The 25,905-nt window shown below is 59.7% G+C and overlaps 4 protein-coding genes across 19 annotated transcripts in view; 2 read left to right on the top strand and 2 right to left on the bottom strand.

The window, feature by feature from the left end:
• Positions 1–12,490, top strand: part of LONP1 (lon peptidase 1, mitochondrial) — a 20,638-nt gene extending 8,148 nt beyond the window's left edge. The window contains exons 5-18 of the mRNA XM_023538596.1: positions 548–729; positions 1,247–1,376; positions 1,864–1,947; positions 2,599–2,819; positions 4,017–4,155; positions 4,880–5,058; positions 7,374–7,461; positions 7,838–7,960; positions 8,043–8,159; positions 9,618–9,758; positions 10,113–10,278; positions 10,815–11,032; positions 11,116–11,280; positions 12,182–12,490. Coding sequence (XP_023394364.1) covers positions 548–729; positions 1,247–1,376; positions 1,864–1,947; positions 2,599–2,819; positions 4,017–4,155; positions 4,880–5,058; positions 7,374–7,461; positions 7,838–7,960; positions 8,043–8,159; positions 9,618–9,758; positions 10,113–10,278; positions 10,815–11,032; positions 11,116–11,280; positions 12,182–12,358 — 2,130 coding nt within the window. The 3' untranslated portion in view covers positions 12,359–12,490. The remainder of the gene's footprint in view (positions 1–547; positions 730–1,246; positions 1,377–1,863; positions 1,948–2,598; positions 2,820–4,016; positions 4,156–4,879; positions 5,059–7,373; positions 7,462–7,837; positions 7,961–8,042; positions 8,160–9,617; positions 9,759–10,112; positions 10,279–10,814; positions 11,033–11,115; positions 11,281–12,181) is intronic.
• RPL36 (ribosomal protein L36) lies at positions 12,444–14,263 on the bottom strand. The gene is made up of 4 exons (XM_011373578.2): positions 14,109–14,263; positions 13,847–13,941; positions 12,773–12,907; positions 12,444–12,701 (listed from the first exon to the last, which is right to left on the bottom strand). Exons 2-4 carry the CDS (start codon positions 13,937–13,939, stop codon positions 12,612–12,614), a joined length of 318 nt encoding a protein of 105 aa, XP_011371880.1. The 5' UTR covers positions 13,940–13,941; positions 14,109–14,263; the 3' UTR covers positions 12,444–12,611.
• Positions 14,264–15,286: 1,023 nt separating this feature from the next.
• Positions 15,287–20,349, bottom strand: HSD11B1L (hydroxysteroid 11-beta dehydrogenase 1 like). 15 transcript variants are annotated; one of them, XR_896690.2, is made up of 8 exons: positions 19,797–20,140; positions 18,090–18,679; positions 17,375–17,486; positions 16,906–16,997; positions 16,405–16,498; positions 16,108–16,273; positions 15,666–16,031; positions 15,287–15,575 (listed from the first exon to the last, which is right to left on the bottom strand). XR_896690.2 is itself a non-coding variant. In XM_011373573.2 (8 exons), the coding sequence occupies exons 2-8, from the start codon at positions 18,374–18,376 to the stop codon at positions 15,845–15,847; spliced, it is 855 nt and encodes a 284-aa protein (XP_011371875.1). In that variant the 5' UTR covers positions 18,377–18,679; positions 19,797–20,138; the 3' UTR covers positions 15,287–15,844. The 15 variants fall into 15 exon arrangements, 13 of the variants coding, with proteins under 13 accessions (XP_011371875.1, XP_023394335.1, XP_023394336.1 ...); XR_896691.2 differs by having other exon boundaries at positions 15,678–16,031; XM_011373573.2 differs by having other exon boundaries at positions 15,287–16,031; positions 18,090–18,220; positions 18,304–18,679; positions 19,797–20,138.
• A 93-nt stretch (positions 20,350–20,442) lies between these two features.
• CUNH19orf70 (chromosome unknown C19orf70 homolog) lies at positions 20,443–22,436 on the top strand. Of its 2 annotated transcripts, none has more exons than XM_023538577.1 (4): positions 20,443–20,672; positions 21,362–21,539; positions 21,749–21,800; positions 22,071–22,234. In XM_023538577.1, the coding sequence occupies exons 1-4, from the start codon at positions 20,644–20,646 to the stop codon at positions 22,220–22,222; spliced, it is 411 nt and encodes a 136-aa protein (XP_023394345.1). In that variant the 5' UTR covers positions 20,443–20,643; the 3' UTR covers positions 22,223–22,234. The 2 variants fall into 2 exon arrangements, with proteins under 2 accessions (XP_023394345.1, XP_011371874.1); XM_011373572.2 differs by having other exon boundaries at positions 20,489–20,672; positions 22,208–22,436.
• The last annotated feature ends 3,469 nt before the right edge of the window (positions 22,437–25,905 follow it).

Raw genomic sequence — 25,905 nt, 5'->3', positions numbered from 1 at the left:
GGGACCTCAGGGAGACAGCATGCTCATCCTCGGTCATGCGAGTGCCTGGTTCCGGTTACTTCTACAAAGGGCAGTCCAGGGACAGACCCGATAACAAGAAACGGGTGGTTACAGTGGAAAGCCCTGGCTGTCGTGGCCTCTCGTCGCACGTGCCCGTTGCCCCCCCCCCTCACGTGGGGAGCCGTGGTTTTCTGGAAGCAAACAGGGTGCCGGTTTTCATGCCATAACCTGCCCGGTGCTCCCGCGTGGAGCGTGACCAGACCCACTGGCAGGGAGCCGGGGTGAGAAGGGAGACGGTGCCATGGCGTCCACAGCAGAGGGGACAGACTGAGAGCCCTGGTGACTCACAGGCAGGTCCCAGACAAAGATGTCACAGCCTGGTGTTATGGCCGAGGTTGAGAAGGGGTCTCTGTTGAGGGTAGTGGTGAAAGGTATAAGGAACCTTCTCACCGTTTTTCTCCTCAAGAGGGCTCGCTCTGAGATCCGAGTAGTGTCAGGAGACACGGTCCGTTTTAGCTTTTGCCCCACGTGGTCCGTGTCCCTGTGACTGGTGAACTTGGGCTCTGCTCCTGGGCCTCTGAGGCTGTCTTTAGCCAGGGCCAGGTGGGAGGGGCTTCGCAGGGCCACATGGGTTCCGGTGACCCACGGCGGCCTTCCCACTTGCCAGGCCTTGACTGCCGAGATTGTGAAGACCATCCGGGACATCATCGCCTTGAACCCGCTCTACAGGTTGGTCTCCTGTGCCCTCCCCAGCCAAGCATGTGACTGCTCCCCAAGGCCAGGCTGGGCTCCCTCTGTGGCCACTGGGCTGGCAGCAATTTCCCAAGGGCGTTCTGGTCAGAAACCTTGTGAGCAGGGCCTCGAGGCCCGTGCAGGCGGATCCCCTTCCCTCCTAGCAGGGAGGCCCTGGGCAGGAGGTTGGCAAGAGGAGGCTTACCTGGCCAGGTTCTTTGCTTCCTTCCTACTGACTGAGGGCCTGGATTTGGCTGGAAGCCTTCGTCATCAGCTGGGGGGAGGGGTCTCGTGAGGGGTCTCAGAGTGGCTGCCGGAGGGGATGAGGCACGAGGACGTTAGTCTCGTGGCTCTGAGATGGGCGGCCCCACCGGCGGCGAAGCTGCTGAGGCCCAGAGATAGAGCTGGCTCTCAGCACTGCAGGGGACAAGGAGACCCATGTCCTTGAGGAGTGACGTTTCAGCTGCTACCGTGGTTTCTGCGTCACGTGGCAATGTCCCTCTGTCCCTTCCAGAGAGTCTGTGCTGCAGATGATGCAGGCGGGCCAGAGGGTGGTGGACAACCCCATCTACCTGAGTGACATGGGCGCTGCGCTGACCGGAGCCGAGTCCCACGAGCTTCAGGACGTCCTGGAGGAGACCAGTGTGAGTGTGGCCTGTCTACGTGCGCCGGTCCCACTTCGCTGGCTGGGCCGCCCCCGGCCTGGCCGGTGTTCTCAGCTGCGTTTTAGAGATGATTCGCATCAGCGCACGTCCTTCCGTGCACATTGAGCACCCTCGTTCCTCTTTTTATCTCTTGTTCTTTTAACGGCTGCACAGTACTCCATCGGGTGGTGCCCATCATTTAGTGGAAGCGTGTTCGGGGTGCTGCCAGTCTTTCGCTCTTATGAACATGAACGACGCCTGTACAGAAATCCTGGTCCACACAGCTTGTACACCTGGGGGAGTTTATCTGTGGGAGGTGTTTCCAGAGCTGGGTTTGTTGGGACAGGGTGCCAGCCTCTGGGGTAAGGCGGGGCCTGGCCACCTGCCTGTTTTCGCTTCCCCCAGCAGCAGCCCACAGAGTGCCCGTTCCCCCCATGGATGGTCACCGACTTCCGACCATCCCCTCACGCCTGCTCTTTCTTGGCAGATTCCCAAGAGGCTGTATAAGGCCCTCTCCCTCCTCAAGAAGGAGTTCGAACTGAGCAAGCTGCAGCAGCGCCTGGGGCGCGAGGTGAGCGCCTCTGCTCTCGGGGCTGTGAGCCTCGCTGGGTTAAAACTCACGGGCGGCCCCAGTGGCTGAGCCTAGAGAGGGAGGCAGGCATCCACCGTCCTCCGGTAAGGGGGAAGGATTTCTCTCCTTCAGAGTTTTGGGGGAAAATGCCTAACATTGGGAACCATCCTGGGAAAGGCTGTAAAGCTGTTTCTAAGACTCAGCCGTTCGAGATGTACCTTCCCAGGCCTGGGCAAACCAACACCACCTGGATGATCAGCTGCTTAAAAGTCATGTTTTTCAGACGTGACTCCATTTTTCAGTGTTTGTACGTTGGGAAAAAGTTTCACGTCACAGTGTTAATTGGAAAAGCTTGTAACGATTGCTTATCGTAGATACTGCAGACAGGGCTGCTGCTCGTCCGGGTCTTGTCTGTCAAGAGAGGGGACATGCTGGCGTCAGGCCGAGCTTCCCTCGTCTCAGTCGGTATTGAAAAGTGAACTGTTAACTTGTTGCATGGCTTCCACAAGGCCTACACTGGGGGAGACTTCGCTTTACGATGTGAGGAGTTGGGGCCGCGCACACCCGGTTTCTGAGTTGGGGGAGCGGCAGCCCCATGATCCCATGGGGGCGTGTGCACTTGGGTCTGACGGCAGCCTCTCGACCCTGCAGGTGGAGGAGAAGATCAAGCAGACGCACCGCAAGTACCTCCTGCAGGAGCAGCTGAAGATCATCAAGAAGGAGCTGGGCCTGGAGAAGGAGGACAAGGACGCCATTGAGGAGAAGTTCCGCGAGCGGCTGAAGGAGCTTGTGGTCCCCAAGCACGTCATGGACGTTGTGGACGAGGAGCTGAGCAAGCTGAGCCTGCTGGACAACCACTCCTCCGAGTTCAAGTGAGCGCCTGGGGTGGCCACGCTGGTCTCTGTCACATCCAGTCCTTGGAAAAGCTCGCGACCTGGCAGGGTCCGGGACGCCGGCCCTGGATGCTAGGAGGGCACAGGTGCTTGACACCTGAAACTGCATTTGCCGTGCATCCGTCCTCATGGCGCCCTGTGTGGGACCTTCCTCTGCTGCCCCCGTTTCACAGATAGAGAATTCAGTCCTCGGAGTCTGTGAGTTGAGTCTGTGGCCACGGCCTTCAAGCTGGTAGCTGGGGACAGGCATTTGAACCAAGGAACGTCTGGCTGTGAGCCAGTGCTTCCAGCCAGGAGCCCCCGGGGCCATCTCCCCAAGGCTGCCCTCCTCCCCGAGTTCTGTCCCTGGCTTCCCTCTGAGAGTCAGCCGGGAAGTAAGTGTGTCTTGCTAGACACTTGGCCTTGCCCGGCCGTCGTCATCCCATGCACGCTGGTTGTGAGGATGACTGCCGGGGTTTGGGCCAAGGGGCTCAGAGCCTGTGGGGTTCTGGCTTTGCCCGAGTGTCAGACCCCATGGACTGGGCATTGCTCCTGGGCAGCTTGTGGGCTGGCCAGGTCCTGGGACAGCCTCTCGGGACGCATGCACCAGGCCCCGGGTTCCTGCTGGGTGGGACCCCTCCATGGCTCAGGGTGTCCATGGGGGCCTAGGCTCTTTCAACAAGGGCCCCGGGAGATACTGGTGACCTCCATTCCAGAGATGTCCCAACTTCTCTTCCTTGGGCAGCAAATAAGCTTTTCACACTGCTGTTGCCAATGTCCGTAGTTCATTTCACAGTCTTCTCCCGGGGCCCTCATGAGGGGCGTCTCCTAGGCTGGGGGCAGCTGCCAACCAGGTGCTCAGCTCCCGCCCCGGGGTCCCTCTCGGTCCTCCACTTGCCCTGAGTCAGGGTGTCTCTTCCTATTCTAACCCCTGTCCCCTGACCCCGTGGCGTTGGGCCCTGAGCAGTCCCCATGCTCTCCGTGTCCCTAGCGTTTGTGTCAGCAGCTGGGCCAGTTCTCGCCACATGCTCTGTGCCCAGACAGCTCTTAAAGAGGTCACAGGCCTTGAGCCAGGGTGCGCTTGCTCGGCACGGCTCAGGCTTCGGCGCAGCAGGTGCCAGCCTGGTAGCTGTGCAGTGGCAGGGGCTGGGTGGCCGGCTGAGCCCTGTTCACCAGCTCTGGTCTGTCCTGTGGCAGTGTCACCCGCAATTATCTGGACTGGCTGACGTCCATCCCTTGGGGCAAGTACAGCAATGAGAACCTGGACCTGGCCCGGGCGCAGGCAGTCCTGGAGGAGGACCACTACGGGATGGAGGATGTCAAGAAGCGCATCCTGGTGAGGCCGCCTGCATCCCTCCCGTGGGCCATGGGGTCCTGGGCACGAGCCAGCCCAGCCCTCCCCTGGGCGCCATAGCTCCGTGTCTGGGCACTTGGTCAGTGTGCCCAGGGCTGGAGCTGAGAGGCAGGGTATGTTGCGGTCCGGATTTGCTTGTGGGTGGTGGGCATCTCGGCTTGGGTCCCAGGATCAGCCCCATGCTGTGGTGGAGACCAGGAGGAGCCCTCTGGTGAATTTGGGGGTCTTGGGGTACAGGAAGGGCTTGGCTGGGGCAAGGCTGATGGAGGGCCCCAGCCAGGGAGACTAGTGTTGGAGCGGCTCAGCAGGGCCAGCTCACCCGCTGCAGGCGGGACATGGCTTTACGAGGGGTTAAAAGTGGAGCTTGCGGAGCAGGAAAGCAAGGGCCTGATGGCAGCTTGGCCATGAGCGGCCCAGGGCATGGGGGGACCAGGCCTGTAGGTGGGGGCCTGCTGGTGGGCCTCTGCCGTGGTCATCGAGCCACCGTGTTCTCCTGGCACCTACTTGTCTCATTGGTGCCACAGGCTGTCCTGTGGCAAATGACACCTTCAGTCAGCTCGGTCCCTCTGGGACAGGCCTTGTCCCTTCTTGCAGCACCCGGAAACCTGGAAGGTGCGAGAAGGTTGCCAGGCTCATGGCAGGCACAGCCCTTGCTCTGCACAGGTGGCAAGTGACTGAGTCTTACGGGAGCCGCCTCTGCCCGCAGGAGTTCATCGCTGTCAGCCAGCTCCGAGGCTCAACCCAGGGCAAGATCCTATGCTTCTACGGCCCCCCAGGCGTGGGCAAAACCAGCATCGCCCGCTCCATCGCCCGCGCCCTGAACCGCGAGTACTTCCGCTTCAGCGTGGGCGGCATGGCCGATGTGGCCGAGATCAAGGGGCACAGGTAGGCCAGCCTCTCCCCAGTCTCCTGTCAGGCTCCGTCCCTCCTGAGTTCCTTCTGCCCTTGAGTGGTTTTAGTGGTGAGTAGCGAACTCCACTCACACTGAAATAAGTAACTGGAAATCCAGGCATCCATCCGACTCCAGGCCTGGCCGAATCCGGGCGCTCAAACAGCATGTCAAAGTTTCAGCCTCTTCAGGAGAGCCTGTACGTGGACGGAATCCAGTAGTTCCAGCTCATGTGCCCTTGTCATCTCCTCCGGCAGTTCTGGGACTGGCACTCACTGTCACTGTCCCTGCCTGGGTGGTCTGACCGGGGACCGGGTTAGCGAGGGGCAGAACGGTCTTGCGGGTGAGGATGGGACAGCTCATCGCAGTGCGGCCTCGGTCCTTTCCTTCCTCACCACGCCCAGGTCGGGGCTGGTATCTTCTGTGTCCCGAGTCTTAGAGCCACCTGGCCCATGCCTGGTGCCCTTCCATGGGTGGTCAGGATGTCGTGATCCAGTGCTTCCTGCCACACCGGCCTCTGCCGAGGGTGGTTCTTTGAAATGCTTTGGTGAGATGCGGGTGTAGCAGGTACCCAAGTATCTGTTCCCAGTTTGCCAGCGTCCGAAGGAGGGGAGAAGGTGGAATGATAAGGTGGCCCTGTCTTAAGCGGGCCTCGGCGTTTCTGCCTCTTGACTGAGAGACACATCTGCACGGACCTGCAGCGGGGTTTCCTGGCTGCATGACCCTCCACCTGCCCCCAAAGCCCTGGCACACTACAGCGTTCAAGGAAAGTTTGAGTCCTTGTTAAAAGTTAACATTTCTGGCATCTTTGAAAACGTGGACGGTTCTGCTGTGTGGCAGGCAGGGCGAGAGCACCCCGGTTGGGCGCAGCGCCCAGTACTCCTCACTGTCTCGAGCCCCCGAGGAGGTGGCCAGACTGGAAGAGAGAGGCCCAGATTTTGGTGTGAGCTCCAGGACGGGCCAGGAAGGGACAGGGCCTGCCTAGCACTGGGCAGAGGTTCACAGGGAGGCCTGCTCCGAGTATGGCGGGGTGTGGGGAGCTGCTTGGGGCAGCTGGGGAGGTTCTTGGCTGAGGACTGGCCTCTGAGCTGGGGCAGCATGAGGATGAAGGTTGGGGAGGGGCATCATGGAAGGCAGAGGCGGCTCCAATGTCCCCTGTGCCCCATTTGAGGATTCTCCAGGGGCTGTGGGCAAGGACTACTCCCCGGGGTGAGGAAAGGCGTTGGCTTAGTTTCTGACAAGTGTGGATGATCTGCGACATGGAGGTGGGGGGTCATCAGGGCTGGGGGCCTAGAAGGACAGGGACAGGCAGGCACCCTGTGCTGACGTCAGTTGTGCCATACCAGCCAAGCCTGCCTCTGCCCACGGCCGTCCTTGGTCCCCCCGCCCAGGGATAAAACCCCCAGTTCTCCCCGCCACCCCCCGCCCTCTCCCGGCCCTCGCTTTGTTCCAGCCACACAGGCCTCCTCACTGTTCCTCCAGGAAGCCAGGCATGGGCCCGCCCCAGGACCTTTGCACAGGCTGCTCCCCCTACCCAGAAAACCTCTTTCTCCAAGTATTCACGCAGCTTGCCCCCTTACTTCCTTTCCTTAGAGTCTCTCCCTAAGGTACTTCTCATCTTCACGTTAGACTACTGCTGCTGCCAAGTAGCATTTTAGATTCCTCATCCCTGCTTTTTTTGTTCATAGCACATATGTCATCTTTTAAATCTCATTATTTCCTCCTCTACCTGGTCTGTGGTCTCTGCCCTGCTGGGCCGTAGCTCGCAAGCACAGAAATCAAGTCTGGTTTGCTTCCTGCGAATGCCAGGCATTTGTAGCCCAGCTGGGGCAGAGCAAGTGGCTCGTCAGGACACACTCCTGAAAGTGCCTGGTGGGCCCAGCAGCGGTCCCTCCAGACCCTGGCATGTGGGATGTTTTTGCTGCCAGTGCCTGGCTGTTTCTGGCGCCTCTTGTTTTGTTGGGTTTCATGGTCTAGATGTGAGGTCCAGATGCGGGGAGGGGTGGGGCGGTGGTGTGACAAGTCTGGATGAGACCTGGCTGTGAATCGGTGTCCCCTGCCCTGAATCTGAGCTGGGGGAAGGTATTGGGATGACCGAGTGCTCTGCAGACTGGCACGGATGGCAGCTGCTAGCAGTTATCCGGCCTCCACTGTGCCACATTGTACATTTCCCCGCTGCCTCTTCCGGGCAGCTCGGGAAGGCACGTGGCACGCACTGCGGTCCTAGAGCTCCCAGGCAGCTGGGCCTGTGGTGTGCTGTGGCTGCCTCTGGCAGCTGAGACTCCAACTGCCCCACTGTGCCTTCCCCCAGGCGGACATACGTGGGCGCCATGCCTGGGAAGATCATCCAGTGCCTGAAGAAGACCAAGACGGAGAATCCCCTGATCCTGATAGATGAGGTGTGTGTGGGGCCGGGCGCGGTCATGGCTGGGCTTCCCCAAGGTCAGACACGGTCCCCTGGGCCCTCCCAGCCCAGAGCTCTTGGCAGCCTTGACCAGGCAGAGTCTGTTCCAGATGAAGCCCACGGCCCCTGCAGTGTCCATGGTCCTTGAGTCACCCTGGGTGGCCTCGCTGCAACCAGGCCATCTCATGACACAGGCCTCCTCCTGTCCTGGAGGACCTCATATCCACCCACAGCCACGCTGTAGGGCCAGCCCTCTTGCTCTTGCTCAGGGCTTCCCCGGGTCCGGGCCCGCCTGACACCCTTGCCTGAGTGGTGAGCAGGCACAGGGAGCAGGACAGGGTGCCAGCACTACCCACCTTTTGCTCTTCCAGGTGGACAAGATTGGCCGGGGTTTCCAGGGGGACCCCTCGTCGGCACTGCTTGAGCTGCTGGACCCCGAGCAGAACGCCAACTTCCTGGACCACTACCTGGACGTGCCCGTGGACTTGTCCAAGGTATGCGTTCTGCCCGGGGGCTGGCCTGGCGGGGGAAGACGGGACGGCCATTCCTCCAGGACCTCACCACTGCCTTCCCCAGGTGCTGTTCATCTGCACAGCCAACGTCACCGAGACCATCCCGGAGCCACTCAGGGACCGCATGGAGATGATCAACGTGTCGGGCTATGTGGCCCAGGAGAAGCTCGCCATTGCAGAGGTGAGGCCAGGGACTCCAGCCCTGGGGAGGGGGCCCCCTCTGTGGCTTAGGCTCAAGGAACATCTGAGCACCCATTAAGTGCCGGGCACTTAACCAGAGCTGGGGTCCAGCCCACAGTGACCCTGCTGTCAGAGTTCTCGTTCTGGGAGGAGAAACGAGCACAGGATCCACCGTGTGGTGTATGTGAGGTGTCACCAAGAGAAACAGACGGGACCCGTTGTAAACTGCGTGGTGTCAAACCTCTGACACCCAGTGTGAGGCGTCTCTCTACACCAGCCAGTTCTCCAGCAGGGTGTCCTACAGTTCAATTAGGCTGTGACACTACCCGGGATTAGTGGCAGACCTCACAGGTTCGGGGCTCATCCCATAGGACTCCCCAACACTAGATACCACTCAGAAGTCCCATGCCTCTCTCACCCTGACCAACTGGTTGTGAATCGGGGTTCCCACCACCCCCTTAGGTTTGACAGTTCACTAGAATGGCCTACAGAACTCGGGAAAATGGTGTACTTCCTGTCACTGGTTTATCATGAAGTATACAATTTGGGAACAACCCAGAGACGCACAGGGTGGGATATAGGGATGGGGTGCTGCAGGGGGGCGTCTGTTTCCAGCCTGGTATTTCCTTTCCGGAAAGGGGGTGAGTGCGTTCCTCCCCCTTGAGCCCTTTGCAGGTCGAGATGGGCGCCGGGTCCCAGCCCTTGGGCCCTGAGGGCAGGAGGGAGAGAAGCTCGTGACCAGGACCCGCCTCGTCCTCTGTCCACGGCCAGAGACCCAACTGGGTGGTGGAGGGGCTAACCCAGGGGTCAGCAGGGGGCTTCCTCAGACCCCTAAAGGGATGAGGGGAGGGGCACGAGGACTCCTGGGGGCCCCTGGGCCACCCCCAGGGTCAGTCAGCTCTTCCCCCCACCCCACTCAGTGCTCAGGACCCCCTGTGCAGTGACTGCTGTAAGGCAGAGGTCGTGCTGGGCTGTGGGCGACCGTGAGGCCTTTGACTACTCCCTATCTGCTCAGGGCAGAAGCCACATACCCTGATACTCAGGCCCTCAGTGTGTGTGGGGGTGAGACCTGAGATCAGGAGACCTTCCTGGAGGAGGTGGCATCAATGATCACATCTGGAGGAAGGGCAGGACTCCGGGCAGTGGTAGCAGGCTGGGCATCTGCAGGTCGTGGGCTCACTGTTGAGGGTCCTGACAGCCCTAGGTTCTGCCTGGACTCTGCCACTCACCCTCCTGGCCTTGCTGGTTCCTTACCCTTCAAGTGACTTAGGCGTGGTCTCCTGGAGCAGCCTGCCCTGACACCCTGTTACATCAGATGACCCCAACCGCCCTGGGGCCACCGCAGAACCCTGCCAGCAGGGATCTTTGGCTGGATGGTGGGCAGGGCCACGTTGCGTTGGAGGCCGAGGCCCGGGGTGCCCCAGGGGGTCCTGATGGTGTGTTCTTACCTACCCACCAGCGATACCTGGTGCCTCAGGCCCGCGCCCTGTGTGGCCTGGATGAGAGCAAGGCCAGGCTGTCATCCGATGTGCTGACCGTCCTCATCAAGCAGTACTGCCGAGAGAGTGGCGTGCGCAACCTGCAGAAGCAGGTGGAGAAGGTGAGCCTGCGGCAGCCACGCGGCCAGCGGGGGCCGGGCGGGGGCAGGTGCTGAACGATGCTGCACAGCGAGGTCCCTGGGACTCAGACGCATGGAGCCAGGGGCTGGGAAGACAGTGTTTGGTGGGGACAGTGTCAGTTTGGGAAGATGAGAACGTTCTGGAGATGGATGGGGGGGACGGCTACACCTCAGTGTGAATGTGCTGAATGCGCTGACCCATACACACTTAGTTACGATGGCACGCTGTGTACGTGCCGTGCGATTTACGTGATCTAAGCGAAGCGAAAAGAACAGGCCGCGGTGGCGAGTGGGAATCTGTGGCCAGGCTGCCCCCCCACACCGTGCCTGCCGCAGGTCCTACGGAAGTCCGCCTACAAGATTGTCAGCGGCGAGGCTGAGTCGGTGGAGGTGACACCCGAGAACCTGCAGGACTTCGTGGGGAAGCCGGTGTTCACTGTGGAGCGCATGTACGACGTCACGCCGCCCGGCGTGGTCATGGGACTGGCCTGGACGGCCCTGGGTGAGTCCACTCGCCCCTCCGGCCATGCCCCGGGGGGAGTCAGTCACTATCACTGCCACCCTGGCTGACTGGTGACAGTGAGGCCTTATCTGGGTGATGGTTTCACAGGTTTGCCTATGGGAGGAGTCCTCACAGCATGAGACCCTAGGGCACCACCCAACAGAGGTGGGGGTCTCCCGTGTCTCAGTGACCTTTTATAGCCTGGGGGCTGTCCTGTCAGCGGCTGGCAGGGGTTGGGTGCGGTTTTGTGGGGTGTGTTGAGGAAGCAGGCTCTGGATGGCAGGTGCTTATTTGGGCTGTAAAGCCACCGTGCTAAAATCGTCTGGCGCTGGCAGGCTGTGTGGAGGTACAGGACACACGGCCAGTGCACCGTGGCTGTGGGGGTGGCATGGGCGCTATGACACGTGAAGGATGAGAAGGCACTGGGCTGGGCAGAGCTGGGGAAGGAAATGTTGCAGACAGGGACACGACCCACAGGCGGCCCAGCAGAGTGGCTGTCCCAGGGCTCATGGTCTCTGCACACTGGCCTCCTCCAGGAGGCTCCACACTGTTCGTCGAGACATCTCCAAGACGGCCACAAGAGAAGGACATCCAGGGGGATAAGGACGGGAGCCTGGAGGTGACGGGCCAGCTGGGGGACGTGATGAAGGAGAGCGCCCGCATTGCCTACACCTTCGCCAGGGCCTTCCTGATGCAGCACGACCCCAGCAACCAGTACCTGGTGGCCTCACACCTTCATCTGCACGTGCCCGAGGTGAGGCCCGCTTGGGCCCTGGCAGCTCCGGGACCGCCCCCCACGTCTGGCCTGCCTGCCACCCACCTGCCTCTCCCTTCCAGGGCGCCACTCCCAAAGACGGCCCAAGCGCCGGCTGCACCATCGTCACAGCCCTGCTCTCGCTGGCCATGGACCGGCCCGTGCGACACAACCTGGCCATGACGGGCGAGGTCTCCCTGACCGGCAAGATCCTGCCGGTGGGCGGCATCAAGGAGAAGACCATCGCGGTGAGTCCTGAGCCTTGTCCTGCCGCAGCATGGGACAGACGAGTCATCCTTCACACAAAGGGTGATGGCCGGTTTCAGAGCGGGCATGGACTTGGCCTGGAGTCTGTGTTGAGCCAGCTGCCCCCTCCATCATGGCTTTCACCCTTTTCAAGACTTTGGAGAATGTTCCAGATCTTGCCATAGAAAGAGCCCGCATTTGAGCTCAAAGGTCCCCCATCGCCCGTCTGCCTGGTACCAAGAAGCATGGGTGCAGGGGAGGCTGGCCTCACAGGGTGCTGTGCCTGCAGGTCCAGCTCCCGGCAGCCCCTCCCTGCCTCCAAAGCAGTCAGCCTGCAGGGGGCTCAGTCTGATGAGTCCTGTGACAGGGACAGTCTCAGGGTGTGTGCAAAGTTCAGCAGGTCACCACCTGCCATGTCCCTGGAGCAGCACAGCGTGACAAGTGGGAACCACTGTCCACCAAAGGGGGAGTCAGGCTGAAGGAAGGCAGTGCAGAGGTGTGTGGGAAGCTGGGCTGCCGTGGGGACAGGGGTGTCACCTTGAGAGCAGAGGGGCAGGGCCTGACTCCATGCCTTCTGGCTGCTGCATGATTGGGCAGGATGTGTGGTCAGTAAAACTGGAAAACTAAATTGTTAGCTATGTATTTTAAACGTAACGTTTTTCTTCAGCTCCCATTGCGTGTTTGGGTGTGAAACCTCTAAGGGTGAAGTAGTAGGTGCTGTGATTATCCAGATGGGGTGGGGGCTGAGGGAGGACACCAGTGCTGCGTTCCTGGGTCTCTGTGCCATCTGTGACACAGGGTTTGTAGCAGCCTCACTCAGGGCCAGTGTGTGCAGGGTCTCAGTGAGCAGGGCCCCCAGCAAGCCCTCTCCCTCCTGGACTGACCTGTGGTCCTGCCCCCCAGGCCAAGCGTGCCGGAGTGACGTGCATCATCCTGCCTGCCGAGAACAAGAAGGACTTCTACGACCTGGCTGCCTTCATCACCGAGGGCCTGGAGGTCCACTTCGTGGAGCACTACCGCGAGATCTTTGACATCGCCTTTCCTGAGGAGCAGGCGCAGGCCCTGGCTGTGGAGCGGTGATGCTGGCCCACAGGCCGGGCCCCGGGCAGCTGAGCCGCCACAAGGCTTAGCATCGAAGAACCTCAATCATGGCTTAATCATGGAGTTTGGCGCATATGAACTGTTTATTATGATTAAATACCATTTCCAGTACTGTCTGTTGCTTCCTTCTGCGTTCTCCCCCAGAGCCCCGTGAAGGGCCAGATGGGACTTCCCCCCAGTGCCAGCACAGGAACCCAGTTCTGAAAAGGCTTTATTGCAGGGGGCAGGAGGGTCAGTCCTTCTTGGCTGCCGCCTTCCTCATGGCTGCAAGGACGTTGCTCAGCTCCTCCCGCTTCCTCTTGGCACGGATGTGTGTCCCCACCTGCCAGGCAAGGAGGGCCGTCAGCCTGGGCCCCAGTCCCACCCCTGCCCCACCGGCAACAGACCACTTACCCTTTTCTTGATGAACTTCAGGGCCCGCTTGTCCTTGGAGACCTTGAGCAGCTCCATGGCCCGCCGCTCGTAGGGGGCAAAGCCACATACCTCCCGGATCATGTCCCGCACGAACTTCGTGTGCTTGGTGAGGCGCTGGGGGTGGGGTGAGGGGGGGAGGCCGTCAGGACGAGGCGCTCCCAGGTCAGACCCTTTCAGGTCGCGTCTGGGCCTCCAGCTGCAGCACCTGACTGCAGTGAATGAAGCGCAATCCCCCCTGACCCCAGTGTCCCCAACATGGCACATCACGCCTGGCCATGCATAGGCTGTTCCCTGGGCCCAGACACAGGCAGCCACCATACAGTCGGGTCAACTTAATGAAGTGTGGACAAAAAAGGGGGCTGTGACGAACCAAATTCCTAACTGGAGGGTCATGGTACGTGGGCACACCCCAGGCTGTGCTGAGGGCTTAAACCCGCCCTGTCCACTGTCCTTGTGCGCCTCATTAACACCTCTGAAATGCCAGAAATAACGCCACCCTCGAGTACAGAATCTTTACCTTGTAATCCAATCCCCACCTTGCTTTATTCCTTAAATTCCCTCCATTTCAAAGGCATAAAAATAACTACAAAACTGTTCATCTCCAGAAACATTTGAGATCCGGGTACTTGTCTGGCTCAAGCAAACTCTTGTAAAAACTCCCTACAGGTTTGGGCGTTTCTTACCTAGACAGGAGCCCATAAACCCAGGCCAGCCTGAAATCCCTCCATCTGACAATCAGCTTTCCCCTCTCCACGTTCCTGATGTACTAGGCAAACTGCTTTGCTCACACGTCAAACTCGCTTCACCTGCCCGTTTCAAACATCCCACCGGCGGGGGTGTCCAGGTGCGTGGACCACGGAGGGACGTTCCACGCACTGCTGCGGCCGGCCCAACGACTCCTTCTGCTCGGCACCAGGAGGGCTCCCCACTGCTCTCGGGACTCGACACCCCGACTGAGCTCCACCCCGCTCTGTAGCTTGGAGGCCGTGCCCTGGCCGGAAGGCACATCCCACCTCCCTCCAAGTAGCCTCGGAGCGCGCGCCCCTGCCTTACCCCGCGGCGGCGGCTATGCCTCGGCTTGCTCACGTTCTTGGTCACCTTGTGGCCCTTGTTGAGGCCCACGGCCATTGGGTAGCGCAGAGCCATGGCTGCAAACGAGTGGGAGTGGGATTTGAGTTTTGGCTCGGCCACTGCCGCCCGGAACCCCGTACCCCGGCCCCCTCGGGGTCACTTGCTGCCTCCAGCCAGCCCCCTGAGCCCCACTGGGACCCCGGGGATCCGGATGGCGACGGATCCGACCCACGGTCCAACTAACCTACTGCTCCTCAATAACTGCCGCGGCGGAAGGACCGACCCTGCGCGGAACTCTGGGATATCTACTTCACGCGGGACGCGCGGGCCAGAAAGGCAGAAAGGCCGCGCGCGCCCCCTGGCGGCTGGAGGCTTCCCTACGGTCTCTCAGCAAGAGCGTTTACTCCCGCGGGCCCTAGGGAGGGGTCGGACTCCGGGGGCGTGGCTGTGGCTGCGGTGCCGCCCTCCGCCGGTAGGTGGAAAGTTAGAATCTAACTTCTGTTGATTGCCGGCTTATCTCAGACCTCAGCTGCTAGCTGGCTGACCCTGCACCAGGGACTTCACCTCCCAGTACCCGAAATTCCCCATTTACAGAGTGAGGACGATAATAGGACACATTCCAAACCGTTTAGAGAAATTATAATGGTACCTGACACAAAATAAAACTTTCATAAACAGACGTATTGGCTTCATTCTGCATAGGCCAAGTTCTGGGCTAAGGGCTGAGGAAGGCGAAGTGGTATAGTGCCACCTGGTGGCATTTGATCTGATTTGATGTAACTTTAGGTGGTGCAGAGATGGGAGTTAAGATGGAAACAACAAAAATTTTTTTCCTGGTTATCTTTCAATTTTATCTCCAAGAGACGGTCTCAATTTGGGTTTAGTGCTCCTAATACCAGCTCTTAGAGGCTTGAGCAACCAACAATAGCTAGCAATTTATAACGTATTCATTCTACAGTTTTTATCTTTAGTTGCTTTTTCTTTATGCAAGCATCTCTGGTTTCCCATTTTAAAGAAACTCAGTTTTCAATTCATTGACATAAATATCAGCCATGTGCAGATATAGCCCATATTTTGCCTTAAAGAGAGACAGACCGGTGTCAGAACCCCTGCTTCTGCCATTGACTTCCCCTCTAAGCCTGTTTCCTCACCTATAAAATGGGATCATGAATGTCAGGTGCATAGTGCCTGATGCACGCTATCATTATTGGTGCACAACCATGTACTTTATGTGGCAAATAAAGCCTTTGATCCAAAATCGGTACCCTTCCTTCCACCCCTAACTTCCTGGGTGAATCCACCCCTCCCCCAGCCCGAGTTTCCCCACTTGTGAAATGAGGTTGAGAGTTCTAGTGTACACATTCCCTCTTCCCTGACTGCTGCCAGCAAATTGGAAAGACCAAGGAACATGAACAACATATGTGCAAGGAAAAAGTATGTTTATTATGAAATGGGAGGCTGCATCCAGCAAGAACACGTTCTTTCCCTCGTCCCCCTCCTCAGACCCCACCATTAGGTGGACAGCTTCACAGTTCTCCTAGCTTGGGGCAAGGGCTGGGCGATGCCCCGAGATTGAGTTGAAAGAACAAATAAGGTGTTTCCAGATGAGAACAGAGAAGGTTTCAAGGGTGGCTCAGGGAAGGTGTGACCTGTTTGGTGTGGCCGGAATCCTGGAGCGAGTCACATCACCTCTCTGAGCCCGTTTTCTCATCTGCAAAATGGAAGCAGATGATGACCAAGAAGACTGAGGTGATGCTTTCCTGGGCCCGACGAGGCACTGGGACACAGCTGACGCTCTCACACACGTTCTCACTGTTTCCAGGTGCCGGTCGGTTTTCTCGGTTCTCCTTTTCTGTCCCGACGACCCTGTCCTGGGCCCTGGCCACCCTCTCAGAGGTGTCTCGGTTTGTGTCCTAACTTCAGGACGGCTGGATGGAGGGTCCCCCTCTGAGAAGATGAAGAGGCTTCACACCCAGGGGCTCAGGCCGCAGTCACGTTGAACTCCTGGCGGATGAACCAGGCCCTCGGGCGTGGCAGCCAGGCCCGGAGCAGGCAGAGCAGGTGGAAGCGCCAGGGGTAGAAGACGCTGGGGGCACGCGTGGCACCGCCGCGGATCACAGCGAGGGCTGCCTTGGGCCCCAGGGCCGCTTTGGCCCTCGTGACACCCCTGGAAATGGGAGGGCGTGGTGGGGACTGCAGCTGGCAACACCCCCCCAGTCCCCGGGTCGCGCCCCTGGTCTTACCTGACTCCCTCTGCGGCTGAGGCCCGATCCCAGAGGCCCAGGACGCACATGGTGATGGCCACGTTCACGTCCTGCACGTCCAGCTCCCGCCGCAGGGAGCCGAAGAAGCTGTCCGATGCGAACTTGGCCGCCGAATAGGGGCTGGAGAAGGACCTGGGCACGCGGCCTAGGGGCGCGGGAGGGTGGAGGCTGAGCGGCTACACTCGCTCCCTCTCCTCTAGGAAGCCTTCCTGCCCCATCCAGGCTCGCCTGCATCGAGGCCTGTGGCCTCCCCATTCCCGCCCCGTGTACACGCACCGAGCAGCGATGACACCACCACCAGGGAGCCCTTGCTTTCCGTCAGACTGGGCAGAGCCAACGAAGTTAGTTGCACATAACTCAGGAAGTTCACCTGTAGGTGGCAAGGGTTCGTTACCAGGCAACGAGGAGCCGAAGCGCAAATGGTGGGTCAGGGGGCAGAACTTATAAACCTGGGAGCGGGGCTAGTTAAGGATGGGTGGGCCTAAGTGCCAGGACAGAGTCCAGGTTGGAGGAGGCGGAGCTCAAGCCCAGGGGCGGAGCCAATGCCTAGAGAGGGTGGATCCTAGGGGCAGAGAGGGTGGGGCCCGAAGAGGAATGTGGAGAGGTGGAGTCTGGGAGGATTAGGCTGGAGGGCCGACCCATGGGTGGACCCAAAGTTGAACGGAAGTGGAACCTAACGCCCGTGAAAGTGGGATCTGGGATGTGGGGGATAAAGCACCGGCCCGGGAGGGCGAAGCCAGAGCCGAGAGGAGGCGGGACCGGGGGGGGGCGGAGCACCTGCATGAGCCAGCGTGCTGCCTGTGCGCTGCGGGCCCGCGTGCCTGCTGGGGCGACACCGAGGTGATTAAGCACGAGGTAGTCCAGCCCACCTGGCCCAAAGAAGCCTGTCAGCCAGAAACTAGACCTTGGGACTCCGCCCCCTGGGCTAGATAAGATTACCCCTTCCCTAGCCCCGCCCTTAGAACCAGCAAAGCTCCGCCCAGAGCATTGACCCAACGAGCTCTGCCCTAAATTGGCTCCTCCCAAGATCAGAGACCCCGCCCTACTCCTTGCATCCAGCCAAGCTTCGTCCAGCGTTGGTCCAGGGTTCCGCCCCCTTGATGCAATGAGGCTCCACCCCTAGCGACATCCCAGGACCTTATAAACCTCCGCCCACAAATAACTGTTACTACCACACCCCCACCCCAGTTGGGTTCTGCCCTTAACGCCTAGGCTAGGGTCCCCAACTCCAGGCCCCGCCCCTCACCCAGCTTGTCCAGCGCAAACTGCACCACGCGCTCGGGAACCTCAGGGGAGGCCATATCCGCAGCGATGTAGAAGACGTTGGGAGAGCCCACCTTCCGGCAGTTCCCTACCACCTGGGGGGGGCCAGAGCTGCCCGTGGGCCCCTCCGCCCACGCTAGCCCCCTCCGTCTGCCAGGTGAATTGGGGCCCCAGCCTGAAGCCTCCTCCCCTACTGAGCCTCCTGTTCCCTTTCCCAAGTTTTACCACAAACTGGCTGCCAGTTGGCCAGAATAGGGGACGTTTTGTTTGCTCAATCACCAACACTTAAAACTCAGGAGATTTCAAATAAATCTCGAGGTTTCTGGCTCCTCTTGAAATTCTGGAAGGTGTGTTTCCTAGAGCCGCACATTTCCTTGGAACATTCTGTTGCTAAGAAACGTCCGCCCACCCCGCTTTTGAGTTTGAGAACCCCGGCTATTGTCGCATGGTTCAGACACTACCGATATTCCTATTTATTGAGGAACACTCCCTGCTTTACACTCACTGTCTTACTGCATCCATCTAACACCTTAACCCATGAAAAGGTACTTTTACTTTCTCCATTTTGCAAATGAAGAAACTAAGGCTCAGAGAGGTTAAGCAACTTGCCTGAGGTTACACAGGAAGCCTGGATCTTTGCAGAGATTCAAACCCACTCCACTCCCACCCCCACCATAACAGCCAGAATGGGATCTCACCTTCTGCAGGAGGGCCTCGGCGTGGGCAGTGAGCACCAGGTGGGAGCCCAGGCAGGCATAGTGATATGCCAGCTCCTCCCCGACACCTGCACTGGCCCCTGTCAACAGCGCTCGGGCTCCCTGGAGGCTAGCTGGCAGTGGGCAGGGGTCGTCAGCTTGGGGGGTGCACCGGACAGCCGGCCCAATTCCTCCCTCTCCCACCCTGGACATTTACCTGGGTCAAAGTTGTCAGCCCAATAATAAGCGAAGAACAGGGCTCCTAGCTCAGTGAGAAGCAGCACCTTCATGGCCCTCCCAGGTCAGCAGCAGGAGAGAGGGTGGCGGGCATAGGCCTGGCCCACAGCCACACCATTTCCCTAACTGCTCCTTTGTTTGGAGAAGCTCTTTCCGGTCCTGGGCCTGTCCCATTTCTCCATCTCCACCACCTGGTCCAGGTCACCGTATAGCTCACCTGAACAACTGCAGTACCCTCCTCCCCTCTTCTGGGTTTTCTCCCTCCAGGCAGCAGCAGATTCACATCTTGCCTCCCCTTGCTGGGACAAGGGGAGGCAAGATGTGAATCTGTTTCATTGAAGACAAAAGCCAGACTCCTAGAAGGTCAAAAAGGCCCTACATGGATCAGTGCCTCTTGTTCACTCTTTTTGCCACACTAGCTTCTCTGCTGTTCCTCAGAACCAGCCAGTCTCCGTCTGCCTCAGGGCCTTTGCACTGGCTGTTCCCTCTGCCCAGAATGCTCTTCGAAAATAGAATCCCATGGCTTGCTCTCACTTCTTTCAAGACTCAGTGCAAAACTTACTCCCTCCTCGGGCATTTCCCTGGCCTCCTTTTCTAAATTACCTCCCTTCCTTGTCCCTTCTTGCTCTTACTTCTAGAACTTTTATCTCCTTCTCGGCACTTTTCATCATCTGAAATCACTTGATTTGTTGTTACATGTTCACTGTTCCTTTCTCCCCCTGAGTCCGTCAGGCCCACGAGGCCAGGAAGGAAACAGAAACCTACTTCTGTTTTGTTCACCGTTGGGTCTTCAGCGCCCCAAACTGTGCCAGGTACACAGCTGGTACTCGATACATACCAGATCAACACAGAGTGATATGAGGAATGTGGGAGGCAAGAGCTGGGGAGCCCACAAAGACCACTCTGTCCAGAGACATCCAGAAGGAATCAGACACTACGGAGTTCTGGTTGCCTCCTCCCGGGCTCCCCCTTCACACTCCCTTCCGCCCACCTTATCCTCCCATGCAGCCAAAGGGATTTCTCTGTCAAAAGAAATCTGGCGTGCCCCTTCCTGATGCAAACTCTCCTGAGGGCTCGCCACTGCCCAGGATGGAGACCAAGCTCCTCACAGCCCAGAGGGCCCAGCGTCTAGCCTCTGCCCACCTGTCCATCCTCATCTTCCACGACTCCTGTCTATCTCAGACTCCTGTCTGAGAATCAGTTCTCAGAAAGTGAACTCCTCGCCCTTCTCCAGTCATGCCAGCCATTCCTGCAGCAGGGAACGTGCTCCCATCTCCTTCACTTTCAAGGAAAGCCTGCGAAGCCCCTCAGCCTTGAGCACAGCAGCCCCACAGGGGAGGCAGGGTTGGATGGATGGGTGAGTGGGAGGGAGGAAGGGAGAAAGAGAGGGAGGGATGGTGGATAGACGGATGGATGAAGCAGCCGGGCTGCGACGCGGAAGGAATGGGAGAACCAGATCCTCGCAGAACTCACCGGTCCCCTTACCTCGCCGGGCCTCAGTTTCCCGGCGGGACAAAGGGGGCGGGCGACCGCTTTGCGTTCCCAAGTGCGCACTCGCCCGCACGGCCTCAGTTTCTCCTGCCGTCCACCGGGGCTGGGGTCCGAAATGGGAGCCGCGCGCATGCCCGTCGGGTTTCCCTCAGCGGCCGCAGCCAGCTGCGCCCCCGACCGTCCCCTTCCAGTAGGGCCCAAGTCACGTGACTCCGAGCCCCAGGCGGCGAGAACGCCGCGCTCGGGCGTTGCCGGGCAACGGCCTGCCACCTAGCTCTCCGGCTCCCAGCCGAAACCCTGGCTCCGCCCCCTGGGTGGAAACTCCACCCTCCTAACACCGATCACGTGCCTGAGGCCCGCCTCTCTCGTACAAGTCCGGTCCTGCGTTGCCATGACAACCAGCTTCTAGGCACTCTCTTCCCAGGCCCCGGCCCTAATTCCCCCGCGTGGGCGCAGGCTGATCTCCATGGCTCCGAAATCTTCTTGAGCCACTCTCACGTCTCATTCCAGACACTTGACTTCTCTTTCCCCTCACGCCGCCAAGGCCGGACTACAACTCCCAGGCGCCTTAGCGGTTAGATGCCTCACGGGGCGGTGCCGACTACATTTCCCAGACAGCTTTGCGGCGGCCCGGCCCAGAAAACTGCGCTTCCAAGCGTCCTTTCGCGCTGAGACAGCAATCTCCGGCGTCTCGCAGCTGTAAGGATACTCCGACTCCCGGAGGCCTTTGCGGCTGACCAGGAAAACTACGTTTCCCAGAAGCCTCTGCGGCTCCGCGACCGGAAGCGGCGGGCAAGACGAGTGTCCTTGCGCGCGGAGCCGAGCGACTATGAGGTCCAGAGTGTGGCCGCTGATGAGGTGCGTGGGCCGCCGACGGGCTCCGATCGCCCGAGAAAGTCCCCTCCTGCGGAAAGTCCCCGCTGTTTTGCTCCCAACCTGTTCTTCGTTTCCCAAAGTGTCAGGTGGCCTACGTGGGGAAACCGAGGTCCAAGCGGGGAGGGGGATCCCGCAGGTCGCGTGAGCCCTTGCCTCCCGACTCTCGGTATCCGAGACCCCTCCGAGCCTCAGCTGCCTCCTCTGTAAAACAGGAGTGCCCTACGGCCATTTATTGAGAGGTCAATGCACACCCGGAACGGCGTAGAACATACAGGAAGCGATCAGTGACACCTGGAAAACCCTCGCGGGTTGCTCGCAGAGAGTCCCTCTCTGGGCTGGAAGGCAGAAAGTCAGGGGACTTAAGTCTTCACTGCTCTCCTGCTTTCTGCGTGATCACGAGTGACTTTCCTGTGTGCGCCTCAGTTTACCAGTTAAATGAGGCAGAGTAAGCTCTGCTTTGCACACGAAACGGAGTGCTGTGCGTAGTAGGGTCAGGCACCCCTCTGGGCTGCCAGGGTGCCCTGTGCTTCCCCTAGTAGCTACCTGGCTTCAAGTGTGTCATTCTTTGGACTGTGGGGCCCCCTAGGGGTTTCACTTTTCCCGTAGGCCTAGGCTCCCGAGGTGGCCAGCGGTGTCCCCTGGGTTGCTCCCCTTCTCTTCCTTGCCCGCAGGTTTCTCATCAAGGGCAGTGTGGCTGGGGGCGTGGTCTACCTGGTGTACGACCAGCAGCTGCTGGGGCCCAGCGACAAGAGCCAGGCCGCCCTTCAGAAGGCTGAGGAGGTGGTCCCCCAAGCCATGTACCAGTTCAGCCAGTATGTGTGCGAGCAGACAGGCCTGAAGATACCACAGGTACTCTGCTGGGAGTCAGGCTGAGGCCTGGTGGGACGTCAACTCTTGTGGGGGGGGGGGCAGTCAACTCGGGTGGCCTTCTGTCCCTGGTCCCTCCAGCCTCGCTTGGTGTTCGCACTGGGGGGTGTGCTGCTGCCCCTGCCTCTGGAGGAGGCTGGGGTGCTGGCCTTTCCCTTTTCACCAGCCCCTTCTCCCCTGTCTCTTCCCAGCTCCCAGCCCCTCCAAAGTTTAACTTTCACGTCCATGAGTCCTGGAATTCAGGTAGGCCCTGGTCTCTCTGCTTGGGGTGGGGGGTGGCATCAGGTACCCCAGTCTAGCACCCCCACCCTGCTTCCTGTTCATGCCTTTCCATCACCCCCCTTACTGCTGTGTGTGCCTCCCCCGGATCTGAAAGAGGAGAGGAGATGGAGGTTCCAGGGGGAGTGGGAGCAAGGTTGAGCCTCTTTCCGAGAGCTGGGGCCACACTGGACCACAGTGGACGGACTCTGGTGGCCTCAGACAAGGTGAAGCCCTGCTCCTCCTTTGCCTCAGTTTCCCTGCCTGGAATTGACAGAGCTGGAAGCAGCACCTTTAAAAGCACTACCGAGTCAGGTGTCCCGGTGGTTGGACTGAACTCTTTCGCCCTGGGCGGGGAGCCTCACCAGGCGCTGGGCCCTCCCTCCCCGCAGGCGTCATTGCGGTGATGTCGGCCCTGTCGGCAGCCCCATCTAAGGCCTGCGAATACACCAAGGAGGGCTGGGAATACCTGAAGGAGCGAGTCAAGTAGCCTGTCAGAGGAGCCTGACCATCCTGGGCGGGAACAGGCAGGGCCACCCAGGACCTCGAGCCTCCAGACTAGGACCCCACTCCGACGGCAGCTCCCGGCCTTGCCGGCCCAATAAAGGACTTCAGAAGTGCTCCCTGACCCATGTGCTGGCCCCTGGGGCATGGGGTGGCCTGACTGGCGCTCAGAGCTTGGGGGCTTGGGCTTCTGGCTCTGGGGACTCCTCAGGGCCTTATCTTGACCTCAGGCCACAGTTCACACCCTTGTGGGTATGGGGAGTGGGAGCAGACAACGAGCTCAGGGCACTGGGGAGGGTTGAGAAAGTGCCGAGGGCTGAGCCCAGGCTGCGGCAGTCTGTGAGCGCGGGCTCGGCGGTGGCACAGTTCACGTGTGCCATCTGCATGCCCAGCTGCACTCGGTCTCCATGCTCCTTCCACCATCTCCCCACAAAGATGGGGAGCACAGGCCTGGAGCCCATTGCCATGTAAGCGGGTCTCCCCAACCCACAGGGCCCTTCTTTCCCGACCTCGTCGCCCAGGGGTGCTCTGCTCCCCTCAGAAGCTTTCCCTGACACCTGGACCCACACTGGGTCAGCTGCCTAGTGACCTGAATGTGTGTGCCCCATGGGACTGGAGCTCCAGGAGGGTGGGCTGTGGAGATGCTCCCAGCCACCAAGGGCGTCCTACTGTGGTGGTGCCAGAGGGAACCTGTGCCTCAGACAGACAGGGTGGCAGGGGAGGGTGTGGACAGAGGTGGTAGCCAGAAGCTGTCGCAGGTGGCTGCCCTGGGAGCAGAGAGTGGACCCATGTCTCAGTACCCAAAGGCCCACAGTGACTTCCATGACCATGGTCTCCAAGGGGGGCTTCCCAGCTGCCTGTACCCCCTGTGTCCTTGCTGGCCTCAGTTGGTGTGAGAGCAGGTCTAGGGGGAGGGCAGGATGGGTGAAGCTGGGGAGCGTCACTGATCCGTGGTGCTGCCCGAGAGGGAGCCGCTGCCTGCCATCTTGGGGGCCAGGTGCATAGCCCAGGTTCAGGGGCTCACCTGTGATCCACCCAGCCTGACTTTCTATCCACCGAGCTCTTCCAGAAGTCCCATGGGCCCAGTGTACAGTTACGTGGCCAGATTCAAAGCCCACTGCCCACCAGGAGCCCAGACAGTTAGCCTCAAACCCTCCCCAGGACACAGGATTTCCACTTGCCTCCCCTCGTGGGCCCGGTCCCGGCCTTCGCATACAGGAGGGTTGGCACTCAGGCTGCCTGAGTTCTCACCACCCTGCCGTTATCATTTTATGGAGGGGTGAGACCTGCCAGGGCCACCCTGCCACAGATTGAACAGTTGTTAACAGCCCAGTATACGGACCCAGCAAAGCCCACAGAAAAGGAAACCAGCCTATGCAGGTCAGTGGGGGCTGCCCTAGAGACAGGCTTGGCCCTCTGGCCCCCTCACTTCCATCTGGGAGGCCGTGTGTGTGTGGCCTCCTGGGTGTGGGTGTGTTGGGGTATAAGGAGGTCCCCAGGCCCAAGTGTCTACAGTCCCTGTGGTTCAGTCACTGCCAGTGGCTGGGCCTGGGATCAGCCACTAGCTTCCAATTCCCACCAAGCACGAGGACCCTGCCACCGGCTGAGACCAGGGTGCCATTCTTGACCCCTCCCTCCCGTCATCCAGTCAGACTCCCAATTCCTCTCTATGTACGTGTATCGTCGCCAGTGCCAAGACCACCTCCCTTGGCTCCCTGCCTGCAGGCCAGTCCCTGCCAATCTGTTTCCTGAAGTCCACGTCTGATCATGTCACCACCCTGCTCAGAAACCTCAGGTGGCTCCCCACTGCCCTCCCAATGAGCCCAGATCCCTCAAAGGGACTTTCCTCTTCCTCCCTCCCTTTCTGGGTGGCCCTGTTCCTAAAACACAGTGTTCACTGCCAACATAGCCCACAAATTCATGGGCCCCACCACCGGGCTGCCCTTCTTCCTGGCTGACTGCTCACCCTGCCCACAGCACAGATGCCACCTCTGCTGACCTTGTCTTCCTATCTGCAGGCTGAGTCGAGTGCCCTCCCCCCCAAGTCTCAGTGTCCATCCCGGTGCCCACCACCTCAGGGCAGGCAGGGTTTCCCCACCTCATAATCACTGACATTTGGGAGGGCAATCCAAGTAGCATCCCTACGTCCACCCCCAGACGCCAGTAGCACCCTTTTACCCCCAGTCACGAAACCACAAGTATCTCCAGGTGCTGTCAGATGTCCTCTGGGGACAGGATCACCCCAGTTGAGAACACTGCTTTTGGGGAGTTGGTATGAGTCCCCTGTGGCTGCTGCAACAAATGCCCACAGCTTTAGTGGCTTAAAACAGCACAAATTGATTCTCTCACAGTTCTGGAGGTCAGGAGTCTGGCCTGGGCGTCCCTAGGCTGCAATCCAGGTGGCAGCGGGCGTGGTGCCGAATCCAATCCCTGGCCTTTTCCAGTTTCCAGAGGCTGCTGCATCCCTTGGCCGGGGGCCCTTCCTCTGCCTGCGCAGCCAGCACTGTCTTCCTCTCATGTCTCTGGCTCTCCTGCCTCCGTTTCCTTTTAAGGACCCGTGTGATACTATAGGACCCACCTGGATAACCCAGGATCCTCTCCCATCTCCAGGTCGACCGTCCTTGAGAACAAGTGCAGGAATGGGACTGTGCTAAGATGGCCAAGAGGGACAGGGAAGTCAGCAGAACCAGAGGTGCAGGGACATGAGCTCTCAGGATCCCTAGAGACACTGGCTGGGGCATACTGGGCTCAGGGTTTCCGTGTCACCCCAAGAGTGAAGTCCAGCCACGCTCTGCTCCCCAAGCCATGTGCTGGGTGATGGCTGGGTTCCCCCTTTGTGCTGTCCACCTTAGGGCCACATCCAGGCAGACAACAGCCCTGTTTCCCCACTGGCCCTAGATACAGCTTTGTGGTGCAGTGGGGGTCCCGGTGGACTAGAGCCTGGGAGCTGCCCTATGGCCTTTGGAGAATGAGGATCTTTATAGCTAGGGGGAAGGAGGGGGACACAGTGCCTTGATGGCATCCCACAGGTCAATCCAGTAGCTGCATTTTACAGGCAAACAAGTGGAGGCATCAAACTGAAGGAAACATGAACGATGCAGGCACAGAACCTGGCGCCTGGACTCAAGCTGTGTCTTCACTGGGGTCCTTGATCCACTGTCACAGATCACGTAGTTGGTCTCTGGCAAAAGACACAGTCCTGTGGGCTGCAGGGAAGGGGGATGTCTCCTCAAGGCCAAGCAGGGAGAGAATGGCCAGGTTGCAAACCTAGCATTACCCCAGGATTTCAGATAGCACTTGGGCCCTAAACATACCTGCCTCACTGTCCAGTGATGAGACCCCCGCCTTCCTGTGTCCAGGCAACTCCCCGCCACGCCGGGCCCCTCGCCCCTCCCTTGGCAGAGCTCTTCACTTCCTGGCTTCGATGGTGTTCGATGGCTTTTCTCCTACTCTCAGCGCCGCGATTTGCTGTTCCCTGCTCTCACCCCACCGGGTGCAGTTCCACTGACATACGGCCCCCAGAGGAGTCAAATCCAGAGACAAAGTGGATGGTGGGAGCCAGGGCCTGGGGGCGGGGGTTAGTGTT

This window comes from Pteropus vampyrus, unplaced genomic scaffold (assembly GCF_000151845.1).
Source record: "Pteropus vampyrus isolate Shadow unplaced genomic scaffold, Pvam_2.0 Scaffold226, whole genome shotgun sequence".
Taxonomy (NCBI): Eukaryota; Metazoa; Chordata; class Mammalia; order Chiroptera; family Pteropodidae; genus Pteropus; species Pteropus vampyrus.
This window is presented reverse-complemented; position numbering and strand designations above follow the sequence as displayed.

Coding starts and splice junctions, on each gene's coding strand:
- CUNH19orf70 (XM_023538577.1), top strand. CDS start 20,644: ATGAGGTCCAGAGTGTGGCCGCTGATGAG. Junction 21,540..21,748: donor CAGGCCTGAAGATACCACAG/GTACTCTGCTGG, acceptor GTCTCTTCCCAG/CTCCCAGCCCCTCCAAAGTT. Junction 21,801..22,070: donor CCATGAGTCCTGGAATTCAG/GTAGGCCCTGGT, acceptor CCTTTGCCTCAG/TTTCCCTGCCTGGAATTGAC.
- RPL36 (XM_011373578.2), bottom strand. CDS start 13,939: ATGGCTCTGCGCTACCCAATGGCCGTGGGCCTCAACAAGGGCCACAAG. Junction 12,908..13,846: donor GGCATAGCCGCCGCCGCGGG/GTAAGGCAGGGG, acceptor CCCCACCCCCAG/CGCCTCACCAAGCACACGAA. Junction 12,702..12,772: donor TGAAGTTCATCAAGAAAAGG/GTAAGTGGTCTG, acceptor CTTGCCTGGCAG/GTGGGGACACACATCCGTGC.
- HSD11B1L (XM_023538567.1), bottom strand. CDS start 18,299: ATGTCCAGGGTGGGAGAGGGAGGAATTGGGCCGGCTGTCCGGTGCACC. Junction 17,487..18,089: donor CCGAGGCCCTCCTGCAGAAG/GTGAGATCCCAT, acceptor GGCCCCCCCCAG/GTGGTAGGGAACTGCCGGAA. Junction 16,499..16,905: donor CAGCACGCTGGCTCATGCAG/GTGCTCCGCCCC, acceptor TGCCACCTACAG/GTGAACTTCCTGAGTTATGT.